This window comes from Podarcis cretensis (assembly GCF_951804945.1).
Source record: "Podarcis cretensis genome assembly, chromosome: 7".
Taxonomy (NCBI): Eukaryota; Metazoa; Chordata; class Lepidosauria; order Squamata; family Lacertidae; genus Podarcis; species Podarcis cretensis.
Window position 1 is genome coordinate 65,825,113 of NC_137176.1, and position 14,194 is coordinate 65,839,306.

Genomic DNA, 14,194 nt, shown 5'->3' on the forward strand with positions numbered 1-14,194 from the left:
TGCCAAGGGGTTAAGTATTCTAGCCTACAAGCAGGCTGCATGAGAGTGAGTGCTGGCTATTTGGCCCTTTCTCACTGCTCCCATTCAGTTATAAGCAACCAGTCACAAGCAGCCAAAGCGGCCATGCCACTTTAGTCCTACATTGCCACCATCAGAAGTTATTTGTTTTATATAATTGTAATTCCTTTCTAGTTGCATTTTGACCCAAATTTATTTATTTGTAAGAATTTCTAGACTGCTTGATACACACACAAACCCCCTAAGCTTTATACAAAAGTAATGTAAAAACAATAAAACTGTATAATAAAAAAGCAGAAACAGGTAAATACAGGAATTCAGAAATAACTGGTCCAGTCTTGAGCCCCCAAAATGTCAAAAATTGAGCCCCTGCAATGTCTTGCAATGAAGTGGAGGCTCCAGGTGGAAATGCAACGACCAACTTTATGCAACTCTTCTTAAAAATTTTACACATTTCCAGAGAGTGCCATGTTACTCAAAAGATTGTAGTTTAATCCTGAGTACTTGGTTAAGAACAAAACAAGTGCAGGTAGAGATTGTTGTTTAAAGGAATTACAGCAAATAGACCAGACTCAAATGCGGCCACAACATTTTTGTTTTGTTTTGTTTTATGATTTCATTTCATTTCATTTTAACATCTTGCTGCAGAAAGGAATACAGGCATCTCCATCTTCTAGCACTGACCTCTGCATTTTTGGCGTACACTACAAAATTTTGAAGGAGGGCAGCAAGGAGAATCTGTCTCCAGAATAAATGGGAGGTTTGAAGCAAGAATCAAGTTGAGTTTCCACATACATAGTGGATGAAGGTGGTGGGGGTGGGCCTGACATCCTTCTTCAAATCTTCAGTGGAACACCTGAGTGGGGTCGGAATTACAGCTTGGAATCAGTCACAACAAATACAATCTCAGCTCCACTCTGCTAAAGTGATCTGTTGCAAAACCCAATTGACTTTAATAAGGTCATGATTTCACGTACTGTTTTAGCATCAAGAGCAATCAGTAAATTACAGGCCTAATACTTGGTGGGGAAAGCACTTGTAGTATGTAAATATCATCAGTATGGTGGGACAGCAGTTAACCACCAATGTCCATCTTCTGAAAGCAAAGATTTCCAGAAGACTTTGAGTTTGGTGACCCTTCTAGAATCAGATTCCTCGCCGTAAGGCAATATATATATATATAAATTCTGTCCTTGAGCAGAGGACGTTTTGCAGCCATAAACAGAAAAAAGTGACGTTTTGATACATGAACTCTAATAGTAATAACACAAGAGCACAATTTTAAGCATATACACAATTCCGTGTGATAGATGAGCCTGCCTTGTTGATGACAGATGCAGGGAAGGCTGAATTGAAGAAATACATAGTTTTGTGCCATTTTCAATAAACAGGTAAATTGTTAAGTAGTCCCTTTCTGTCAATTTTGCCTTTCCGTCTAAAATGCAGTTGTTCCCAGACATCCACAGTCATATATCTAACCTGTCAAAAAAGAAAAAAAAAAGCAGCAGCTTGTGACAACAAGCACTTTTCTCAATTTGGTAACTACTTTGAGCTTTTGGTCCTTTTGACAGTATTTTCAATGGTATGGGGAAGACTTCCTTCATGGCAGATCCCTTTCACTGCTGCACAATTTGTATAGACACCAAATAAGATGCCAGAAGGCTGTTCTCATATATATAAAAATATAAACACAAACACACATACTACACACACACATATTTTGTGCGTGTGTGTGTTTATATAAGTATAAATGTATGTATCGGCCTTTACTGCTTCAACTATGGGTCACAACAGAGAAGAAACAGTAAAATAAACTAGTGAATACAACAAAACAAAACATTCCTAAAAGCAGTAAAATCTTATTTATTATACTAGTGAGAAGGAAGAAAGCTGGGTTGAACTTTAGAAGCTACCAAGGTGAATTCCACCACTGCTAACAGAGTCAATCTATTCCAAGAAGCCCACAGAAAAATCAGTTTTCTGCAATTCAGACCAATTGGCTTCCCCGTCAAGAGAAAGATGAGTTTTGTAACAGTGTTTTTTGACTGACACCAAATTGTTCAGGATGGCATTGACTGTGAAGAGCTCCAACAAGATCTATTTGAACAGGTTGGCTGGAAACTATGATCTAGTTATGACTGTACCATAAAGATTGATTGGAGTTGTGATCCAACAGGTGGCTGTGCAGTGGTCAGTCCAAAATGGAAATGCTTATTAGAAAAGGGGTTGAAGAAGAAGAAGAAGAAGAAGAAGAAGAAGAAGAAGAAGAAGGTAGCATCTTTGCCTTGAATCCAAAGATAAGTTAACTGAAATAAGTTCACAGAAGGAAAAGTTTCCCATTCTTGCCTCACTACAACAGTGCCTGCACCTCCCCTAGCAAGCACTTGTGCCCTCCTGAATAATGTGGGATAGGGCACAGAGGGCTGCTTAGGGACTGAATGGATATCTACCTGCTCTGAGGCAATTAGCCCATCCCAGCTGTCTCTCATGTGCCACCACACACTGCAGAGATCCCCCACCCACAAAAACCCACCTGGAGAGGTTTTTAAGGGAAGGGAATTTTTCCTTCTGGAAAGTTCTTTCAATTAAGTTAGCTTAGGAATCAACGAGTTATATCTATATCTGTTGGATTGTCACTGGATGCCACTGGTTGTCCCCCTAGTCGGTGAGGTTCATTTGATATCAACACAAAACTCCTGTAGGATGCCCTTCTGGTAGATTCAGCAGATGCCTATGGTCCTAATGTTTGTTTGCTGAAAGTCTTAGTCACCTCTAGGGGTGAAGTCGAACTGCTGCATTAGTAGCACTCAAATGACCTTCCCAGGGCAATAGACTTGGCCATGTGCATGGAGGTCCTGGGCTACCCAGATAACGACAACAACAACAACAACAACAACAACTTATTATTTATACCCCGCCCATCTGGCTGGGTTTCCCCAGCCACTCTGGGCGGCTTCCAACAAAAGATTAAAATACCATAGTCCTTCAGATATTAAAAGCTTCCCTCAACAGGGCTGCCTTCAGATGTCTTCTAAAAGTCTGGTAGTTGTTTTTTCCTTTGACATCTGGCGGGAGGGCGTTCCACAGGGCAGGCACCACTACTAAGAAGGCCCTCTGACTGGTTCCCTGTAACTTCGCTTCTCGCAGTGAGGGAACCGCCAGAAGGCCCTCGGCGCTGGACCTCACCCCCTCCCCTCAGCCTTACTGATGTGGTCCAAAGAAAAGCAGAGCAATGTGCTTGGCGCCAACTTGGCTGCAGCAGTTGCCAGAAGGAGGCATACAAGATGCCATCCAACCATCTTAGGGACTTCACTCCGGATTTGTGTAGGGTTTACTCCTTAGCTTTTTCTTCTCCTTAAGATATCCTGCAAGGCAGTGGAGGTTTTGGATCAGAGTTTTCCTTCTCAACTTGACGAGCCCCATCAGCCTTCTTCCCTCTTCACCACAAGCAGAAACTGCCTCCTTGACCATTGGACCCACTATTAGTCTCATGTGCTCAATCCAATAGTTATTTTATTATGAACTAATTAAATTAAACCTCTGCATTTAGTGACAGTATGCCTCTGAATAACAGTTAATAGGGCACCTACATGCCTTGTTTATGGGTTCCTTGGAAAGCTCTGACTGGCCACTCTGGGAAACAGGACCTGCGACTGAATGAAGCCTTGCCATTGCCCAGCAGGGTCCTTATCTTCTTAACAGACCCCACCTTACAGGAGAAGCCTGCTTCACACTTTGAGAACTGCTACTGAATTCTCAACATAGTTCTTTGAATTATTGATCACACCCATTAAGAAAGCAATTTCGTACAAAGTAAACTCAAGATACAGGGGGAAATCTTGCTGCCTGGAATACACGACACAGAGAAGAAACAACTAAACACAATATAGGCAACGGAGTGAGGTGGAAACAAAAGATGGTCCAAGAGGGTGTGCAGTTAATCACATTCATTCATTATCTGGGGGGAAAGGGATAGCTAGTGAGTGAGTTTTCCAATTTTTCTGACTATACGTAACAGCTCAAGATGCAGACATCTAAAGCAGACAGCGAGCTCTGTAGCACTTAGTCTCAAAACAAGGTGACTGGCAATAGAATGGGAAATGAAATCCAATGTTGGTAACCGCATAGTGGGAAGAAACCCTAACTTGGCTGTAAATCACTCAGGGAATATAAATCATCAGAATCAGTGTCCCTAAAAGGGAAGGGGGAAAGACTGCTAAAATAAGGGAGGAGAGGAAACATCTTATTTAAGATTATACCCTGATTTATTCTGGAAGCTCAATCTAATTCCACTTTGGCATAGACTTGAAGGCCCCCAAATCCAGAAAGCACTCCCCGCCCGCCATGACCTGGTGAGCATATTTAGATGAGTAGACCCAACAAGGGACGCGGGTGGCACTGTGGGTAAAACCTCAGCGCCAAGGACTTGCCGATCGCATGGTCGGCAGTTCGAATCCCAGTGGCAGGGTGCGCTCCCGTCGTTCGGTCCCAGCGCTTGCCAACCTAGCAGTTCGAAAGCACCCCCGGGTGCAAGTATATAAATAGGGACCGCTTACCAGCGGGAAGGTAAACGGCATTCCGTGTGCTGCACTGGCTCGCCAGATGCAGCTTGTCATGCTGGCCACGTGACCCGGAAGTGTCTGTGGACAGCGCTGGCTCCCGGCCTATAGAGTGAGATGAGCGCACAACCCTAGAGTCTGTCAAGACTGGCCCATACGGGCAGGGGTACCTTTACCTTTACCTTAGACCCCACTTTTGTTCTTCCTGAGCAATTTCCCCAGAAAAGTTGCCAAGGCTGTTGAAAGATGTTCATAGAGGTTTCAAGGGAGGCAAGAGGTTAATTTGATAGTGAGAGCTTCAAAAGAACACTTTATATAATCACGGACCATTTGGACTCCAGAAAATCATTCATTGCTTCTGCAGCTCATGAGCATTTTCTCCCAAGACATGCAAATCAATATTTTCAAGCTGCATACCAACATCATTGTCTTTGACAAATCATATCTCAGTAATAGAGCTGCATTTATTTATTTATTTGCAATGCTAAAGCACTTACAAGGGAAAGGGTCACGGCTCTGCTTTCATTACCTGTAAGTGATATGTTTGTGTTGCCACTTCTGTCCTGTTAATGCGTATCGCTTTCGACGAATATTAAATCTGGAGTTGCCTCGTGTCTGATCAGGCACACCGCAACGAGGCTTCTTCATCCAGCTTTAAACAAATAAGGAGACAAAGGAAGAGATCAATGGCACACAGTGGCAATAACTTCTTAATGCAGCTGACAACCACTAGCTCATTTCATTAATAAACAGCTATTCTCTCTCTCCACCCTTCCAAGATACGACTCCCACCCACCACCCACTTCCACATCTATTCATCTATTTCCTGGCTGGCATTTCTAAATTGCACATCCCATTAGAATACCCATACAGGGAGACAGAAAGTGGCAAGCAAGCAGATTGGTAGGTGGGGTTGCTACCTGTTCATGATTTGCATGGATCCTTCGTATTCAGGAGCTCTGTGCAAATTAAGCAGGAAATCAACAATGTATGGTGCTTTGTGAACTGGGCTCTGATTATGGCTACCTTCAGTTTCTTTTATTTCAAAAAAAGTGCCTGGAGGGAGAAGGCAGCTCCTTGAGAGAGCAGAGAGCAACAGCAAGAATGATTTATATGTAAAACCTGCTATTAATGGAAGCTGCGGAACCATGGAAGCTGGCTCTCCCCACCCCCAATCAGTCTAGTTTAGTGTGATCTGACTGGCAGGAGCTCTCATGGTTTCTGACAGGTCCTTTCCAGCCCTACCTGAAGATGCCCAGGATTGAACATGGGATTGAGCATGCAAAGCATGCATTGCACCACTGAGCTTCATCTCTCTCTCTCTCTCTAACCCATATTATAGAAATATAATGCACATTGGAGGAATGAGTAAATGCCCCCTATCTCATTTGCTTATTGTACCACAGGATGGCTTTGCCGGACATTTCAATCTACCTGCCCTCTGGTTTAACTTGCTGAATTTCTAAAATAGCAAAAGCACCATTTTCTACACTGATCTCTCTCTCCCCACCCCCCCACCCCATGCATATCAGGGCATTGATTGAATCTGCACATGATGTGCACAGGATAAGCAGAGCTCTTGATACAATCCTTTTTGCACTGTGTTCTCATGAGTCAATGCACTCATGTGCATCGGCAACATGCAGGGGGGTGGGAATGATGTAAATTACAGTAAATGTGCAGTGGAATGAACAAAAATCAAAAGATAGGACACATGACAGGTAACTTTGACAATCAAGTCATTTGGAAACCCCATAACTGGAGAGAGATTCAGACAGGAGAATTTCATAAGCATTCCTAGTATATTGTGTTCCTTACTCTGAAAACTAAAATTGTTGTGTAAGATAATAACACATTACTATTACTATTATTATTATTATTAGGTCTGTGACTGGACCTAATGGTCAGGGGTCCTTTTACCTTTTAAGATAATAAAGGTCTATAACGACCATTAGGCTTTGTTGAATACCACCATTATTAGAAACTCACAATTATACCTAATCACAACGACAATGCCCTAATGTTGCATTCCTTTTGAGTTACTGAAACAGTGAATAGCTGAGCTGTTTGTATTTTGCCATGTAACACTAGGAAGCTGCTCTCAACTTCCAAGGTTCGCTAATAACTACAGGAGCATTTACAGGCAAATAAAATGCAATTGATTCAAAAAGTAATTCCACAGTTTGGATACAATCCAATACAGAATTAGGACATAGAATTGATTTCCCTTGCCTGAAATTAGCTGAAGTTGGTGCAGGATTGTGGCCTTTGTGTTTAGATGTCTCTCTCTCTTTTTCAAGTCATTTTTAAAAAATCTGAACAAGCTTCGTTTCATTTCATCTCTAGCCCAAAAACACAGAGAGATTGTTTGGTCTCAGGCTCTGACATAATTGAGCTTCTCATTAGTTTCTTTCCACTAAGAGCAAACAGCCTTAATTAGCAAAATACAGTTTCTCGGTGGGAAAAGGGCACAACAACTTCCTCGGCAAAATCCCCTGCATTAATTGGGTGCAAACTCTGTGGGAAAGACCAAAAGATAACCACCTCCACCCACATGGCCACATTCTTCACCTTCAGCCTTCACTTGCATCAAAGGATCAGGCAATGATAAAGTAGCTCCCATGCTGCAGAATGCGCATGGCAGTAGCAATTCAGGGTTGATCAAAACTGAAATAGATCAAAAGTGAGCAGGGAGAATAGGTGTTTGACTTCCAAGGAAAAAGCTAATGAATATTAGATAAATATTAGACTTTCTCTGGAAGTCAGCCAAGTGAGTCAGTCTGAGGGTTTTTATTGTTGTTGCCCTTTTGGCATACAGAAAGGCTCCCTTTCTTGATCCACCTGCATTCAGCTCAATCCAATATAGAAAAACTGGTCTAGGAAACACTAGGATATTGTTAAGCCTCTGTAGGCAGGCACTCCCCACCCCCACCATTTGTAGCACAACATAACAAGGTTAACTGCAATTCCCATCATCCCTGACCAATGGTCTTGTTAGCTAGGGATGATGGGAGTTGTAGTCCAAAAACAGCTGGAGACCAAAGTTTGGGAAACCCTGGCTTAGATTAGGTGGGGTAATCATATAAGGGTGGTAGAGGTACAAAGGATCCTGTTTTAATGCAGAAGAAAGAGAACCACGTGGAAAGGATGTTCTTCCCATTATTTTAAATGTCAAGCAACTATCAATACCCCATATAATCCCTCCACTAGTTGGAGGGATTACCTCAGCATTCACTGAGCCTACACTAGGTAGAGGGAGTCTTATTAGCTTACAAGGCAATCTTACATGCAAATGATTACACTTAAATATGATAGCCATCTAAAGGGCTGTCATATGGAGAATGGAGAAAGCTTGTTTTCTCCTGCTCAGGAGGCTAGGACCCAATCCAATGGATTCAAGTTACAAGAAAGGAGATCCGGACTAAACATCAGGAAGAACTTTCAGACAGTAAGAGATGTTTGACAGTGGAATGGTCTCCCTTAGGTCCTGCTGCTGGACTCTCCCTGCCAATTCTTTAATTCTATGAAATATGCTCTGAAAATAGGAGAGATGCATTCCCCCATTTGATAATTTGTGTAAAATGGCCGCAATACAAAGAATGACACAACTAGACCCAGTATGGGCTTTGCGGCCCCAAGTAGCCTCCCCCCCCCCCCAAAAAAAGCCTGTAGGCTGGCATTCTATACAGGAAGCCACAAAAAGGGTAAGACAGAATAGAGACTGCTTATCACATAAAGCATTTCCTAAGTCCATCCGGGCATATAAAAGTTCTTTGGTGCGGACAAGCCCTTCAGTATACGTGAACAAACCCTCAGGATTGCAGCCTGTCATTTCATGAAACTGTCACTGAGTCTGAATAGGTATCCAAAATACAGAGGGAACTATCTTTTCTCTTGTCCAACAGGCGCTTTGAGCTCAATGCTAGCAAGAGAGATAAAGAAAAGTCTTTTGGAGTCCTCACAATGGAAACCATGTATGCTTACTCTGATAAGAAGAGGCTTCCAATTTAAAATGAACGCTACTAAGAAACCATTCATGGGCTAAAGAAAACAGATCCTTTCTTTAACAAACAATAGTTAGCAGATTTACAGTAACAGTGATGCAGGGGTTCAGTCAAATTAAATTCAGGAAATATTATTAGTTGTGCATTCTAATTGTTAGTTCCGCAAACAGAAAATCTCATGGAGTGGGTTTAGTAAACATTTACTAAATATTTAAATGAAGGATGGAGCTGCTTCTCTGACACAGCAAACATTTATTTCTTTTCTCTTGTTGTATGGCTAATATCTTACATGCTTAAAGAATGTACCAACATAAAAATGCAGGTGTCTTCTAGTGAGGTTGAAGGGAAATCAACTCCTTTTAGGCAAAAGTCCTTTCTCCACCCCACAAATAGGCTGAACTAGCTGGGCTGAGAAACAACAATGCCCCACTGATAAATTCAGAATAAAGACATCACAGAGTTGACCCTGTAAAGTGCATAGACATACGGTGAGGCTCACCACCAGCTATCAAGACAGAGACTCGTGTTGAATCTGAACAAGACCTGCAACTTCTGAACCAAGGACTTATGTCTTGGATAAGTAAAAGGGGAACAACTTTAGCAATTGGCTTCTGCTATCCCCCACCACACACATACTTGCGTTGTGCAAGAGTCGGTCTTGTGGTACTTACCCAAAGACCCGACATTTGAAAAATGTTGCTTGATAGCTATCTCCACAATGCTATTCAAGCACAACTGCCAGAACCTTGCAGACCTTTTGCCTCAAAAGGGAGCGGATTGTAGTGAACTGAAATCATCTGGACTGAACCTACCTTTTAAGTCCACCAATGTAAATTCCCACATATATTTTGATACCTAATTCTAGGCAAGTACAGTTAACTCTGAACATGTGTGGAGGACAGCACTACAAAATGGATTTGCTTTTAAAATGTTAATGACAGGTCATATCAAGTGCAGCCGGGATATTGCGATCGTTAAAAAAAGACAGCTTAGGTGATGCATTGGATCTGTATAAAACAGGGCTGGGGAACCTGTGGCCCTCCTGGTGAATTGCTGGACTCCAACTCCCATCATCCCTGATCATTGGTCATGCTGACTGGGACAGAGGGGACCCGGAGTTGAACAACACAAGAAGGTCCACAGGTTCTCCACCCCTGCTATAAAATCTTAAGGAATTTCCTTCCACTTGCATAGAAAGGTCTCTTTTTCAGATAGCTAAAAAAGACCATCACAATATATTATTTTGATCAGCGGCTGTGACTGATAGACTAAGGGGTCTTCTGAAGAGTGCATGTATGTACTAATTTGTATTTAAAATAAGACTATATTATGTGTGTTTTATAGATTGTAAGCACTATAATTTGTAATAATAAAAGGGTGTGATTTATCTTTAAAAATAAACATAGACATCCATAATCTTTCAGATGGTTTTAGCCTGAACAAATGTAAGGGCAACATGCGGTTCTCATGCATTGATACTATACAGCTATTACACCAATAAGCAGCACTCATACACATTGCAGTAAGCAAATAACAAAAGACAGATGGTCTCACCTTAAGGTGATATCACTACATCAAACGAAAGAGGCAAGGGATAAAGCAAAAACAAGAACTATTATCCTATGTTAGAAATACTCTACATACATTTATTACACATAGAAATAAAATCTGGAACACAGTACAGAATTATTTGAGAAAAAGGTTGTTGTTTTCAAAAAATATTATTTTTGAAGTCATTTGAATCAGAGATCACCCATTGTTTACACTCACTGCAGATGTAATGGAAATACCTCTTTCCATTATGGAGATTTAAGGAGATTGAGATTAGGCCACAGGACTGTAGCTACATCCCCTCTCTAGAGTATATTTATTTATTAAAAGCATTTATACACCACCTTTAGGCCCTAATACAATTTACTACATTAAACTCATTAAATTATTTAAACCAGAAAGCATTAAAACAAGCCAATCAACAGGCAGATGGTAATTAAAATAAGTCCAAATCTAGGTTGAATTAAATGTTTAATGCATTTGCATTTAAATATACAGGATATGCGAGTACCAATTTAAGCCTCATGTGTGAAAATGACCTTGGACAATGTATTTCAGTGTTTCAGGATGGATAAACATTTTGTAACTTATTTTCCCTCTCATCTTAGCTGTGCCTGAGTGCTACAGTCCAGCCAATAACAGTAAACTATGGTTAAGACTAACTAGGGTTTAATTTTAAAAGGTAAAGGTAAAGGACCCCTGACAGTTAAGTTCAGTTACAAACGACTGTGGGGTTGCAGCGCTCATCTCGCTTTACTGGCCGGGGGAGCCGGCGTTTGTCCATAGACAGTTTTTCCAGGTCATGTGGTCAGCATGACTAAGCGAAACCAGAACAGTGCACAGAAACGCCGTTTACCTTCCCGCCGGAGCAGTACCGATTTATCTATTTGCACTCTGACATGCTTTTGAACTGCTAGGTTGGCAGGAGCTGGGACCGAACAATGGGAGCTCACCACATTGCGGGGATTCGAACCGCCGACCTTCCAATCAACAAGCCCTAGGCTCTGTGGTTTAGACCACAGTGCCACCCGTAGGGTTTAACTTAACTGCTGTTAAATCTCCTACCAACTCCTGACTGCATTAAAGGCAAGAAAGGGCTTAATTGCCATGATCCCCTGACCCACGCTCCATCACTGTTTCTTCCCATCTTCATGGCCAAAATGACAGGCACAAGATGTTTCTATCTGTGACTTTAACTTCCTATATGCACTACAGGGATGATTCATAAAAAGGGAATCCACTTTTTTCCAGCATACTTGTGAACTAGGTTGTATGTTGCCATGCTCAAGAGTGGAGACGGAGGAAGCTGCTATCTGGACAAGCCCTCTGTGAGCCAAATCAGTGGCAATGTGTGTTGAAAACAATAATGTTTGCTCCCTTAGATATTACAGAGACAGACAAGGGCTGTAAATAATCCAAATGGCCCATTTTCAATCCTAAACTTCAAAGCCATGGCTGAGAAGAGCTCTCAGGCTTTGTCAAGCATTTGATGGCATTTTTTTGCAGAGAATATTCTTCCCATCGTAAAGGCCTTTGTGCTCAAGGGAGGGATTTAGCACAGAAGACAGAATCCACAGGTAGGCAATCAATATTCAAGTTTCATTCCATATCCTTTCATCTCACTAGAACTATTTATAATCCACAGAACATTTTAACCCAAATTCAATTACCCTTCGGAGTAAAGAATTATCATGTCCTATAGCCTTTGTATGCATTTGCTTCGCTTTCCGTTGCAGTGGTCAAAAGAATCGTCAAGTCACTGTAACAAATACTTCACTATCATTAGCTTTAAACAAGAGGTATGACTCAATGTATGATGTATGTCGAAGCACAGCTATGGCAAAGAAATATACTGCATGCTGATTTCTGTAACCTAGACACATTCTGTCTAGGACTGTCCTTATTTAATGTAAATGAATTTCACAAACCCTATATTTATCCCAAGAACACATTTACACTTAAGTTAGTAACATACATTTTAATGAACTGCATACTTCCCGTTGTTTGTTGCTGCTACACTTGTGGATTTCTTTCTTGCATATACTTTTGAGCAGTATTTCTCTTTTTTTAAAGCATCATTACTATAATCATCATCCCATGTCAACTCCTCAACTTTGTAAGTGAAATCAGGAACTGATGATAATTGCCAGCTGAATGCACATAATCACACATGACAAGTTACACATAGGGTTTACTCAGTTTCTCACATAAAAGCAACTTCCATGACATCCATTGTAGAGTTGCTCCATTCTCTATCAAATGCTGCTCCACAGTGAATAGAATTGTAGATGATTTCCAACATCACTTTTCAAAAAGGAAACAAGTCATGGCCACTTGGGCTGTGAAATAGTTGTGTTTTCTGGTCCATGTTAAATTGTGTGATAACCTTTCCAGAATAAAAAAGTTTTTTAATGTTTGCGATAGACTCACAGGAAATATTTAGGAATACATGAAGGGAATGGTTATGGTAGAACACCTGCTTTGCATGCAGAAGTTCCAGGTTCAATCCCTGGGCGACTTTTCCCATTAATACTGACCTACCTGGCAGTTGTTCCTTGATAGTTTCCATGCTGCCCTACCAATTTTAAAGGTGAAAGGCCATAATCTCCAATGTTCATTATAAACTAGTATCTTTTGATCTTGTGAACTTTGAAGATCACAAAGATAGATAATAATTCTAGACTATCCTTAATTCTATTTGGGATTATCTAGATGCAAAACATCTAAAATATATACTTTCAGGCGTATCCAAGACACATTGTGCTTTGCAAGTCTTCTCCCTCCTGCACACTCAGTCAGAACCTAAAACTACATCAGCAGGGGAAAAAATGCTTAGGAGGACTGAAGCATAACAAATGCTACAACAGCCAAATATCACAAACTAGTATGTGCTGTTTGCACAAATAGAAGCAGAGATGTTTAAGGCTGCATGCTAAATCTTCAGTTCAAAGCATTCTTCCTTGTGTGTTATATTGAAATAGAGCAAGCAGTCTTCCAAAGAAACAAAGCTAATTCTGATTTTCCAAATGTTCCTCTTTCAAAGGGAAGACTTTATGAAACCATTATAGAAGGAAATCAAAAGCATTAGGCTGAAGAAATAGGAATAAAGAAAATAAGAAAATTTAAAGAGATAACCTGGCATTTTTCTTGCAAAACATAAAGCTTATTAAAATAATATTTTGCTTTCACATATGTTCCTCTGGCTTTTGAAATCTATATCATTTCCCAGTTTAGTAAGACTGGAATTTCCCCTTGATTTTACTATACTTTAATCTGGTTCTGAATAAGAGGGAGAGAGGCTTCTACTTAAATGAAGTCAGGCAGATACCAGGCAGATTTCAGACAGCAATATCATCCCTAGGCTGAGGGCACCATAAACAGAAACTCCAATTAAGTCTGTAACAATTCAGTTTGTTACAGCAAGCTTTCACTGCACTAAACCTGCCTCTCCTACAGGGGGCATGGAAACATCATGTCCAGCTTGTCAAGAATCCTAATGGATGCCTTCCAGCAGGCTTTCACAAATATAGTTTTGCAGAAAAATTGGATCCGATGTGATGTTAATACAAGAACTCTGAGAGGTGACATTGTACAAGTATTTTGAGAGCTGACATTGTTGCACAAGTAGTAGCACTCAAGCTTAAATGTCACCACAGGTATAACAATAACAACTCCAGTTGCACTAGGGGGTTCATAGTATCTTTTGCAAGTGCAAGACAAACATTGGATTTGGCTGTTGTGCTACAGTACGGCTGATAGACCCTAGTGGAATGGCTGTACAGTATTACATGTGGGCTGCCACAATTGGATATCACCCATTGTATTTCATCAGAAAAATACCATGAGAAGTTAGGTGATGCTTGATAAATATAGACTTCAGCAGCCCTATAGCCAAGGCACACTGCTCATATGAGCATGTTCCTAATTGAGGCACACATTTTTAAAATTAACATTGTCTTGATGAAAATGCATACCAGATGGTTGCAAAATGTTATCACTTCTCTTTTCCAGCTTGCTATGAAAAGTTAGGTTTCCATACGTTCCGTCACAATATGAGAAGCT

General features: G+C 40.9%; 1 protein-coding gene and 1 long non-coding RNA gene across 3 annotated transcripts in view; both read right to left on the bottom strand.

The window, feature by feature from the left end:
• LOC307219798 overlaps positions 1–14,194 on the bottom strand; it is a 423,907-nt gene that overhangs the window by 284,667 nt on the left and 125,046 nt on the right. The gene's annotated exons all lie outside the window — the stretch shown is intronic.
• The window catches only part of MMP16 (matrix metallopeptidase 16), a 170,613-nt gene that overhangs the window by 78,435 nt on the left and 77,984 nt on the right, over positions 1–14,194 (bottom strand). Inside the window, exons 3-4 of one of the 2 annotated variants that reach the window (XM_079983108.1) lie at positions 10,136–10,150; positions 5,107–5,229 (exon numbers count right to left, since the gene is read on the bottom strand). In XM_079983108.1, coding sequence (XP_079839234.1) covers positions 5,107–5,229; positions 10,136–10,150 — 138 coding nt within the window. The remainder of the gene's footprint in view (positions 1–5,106; positions 5,230–10,135; positions 10,151–14,194) is intronic. The other variant, XM_079983109.1, reaches the window with a different exon arrangement.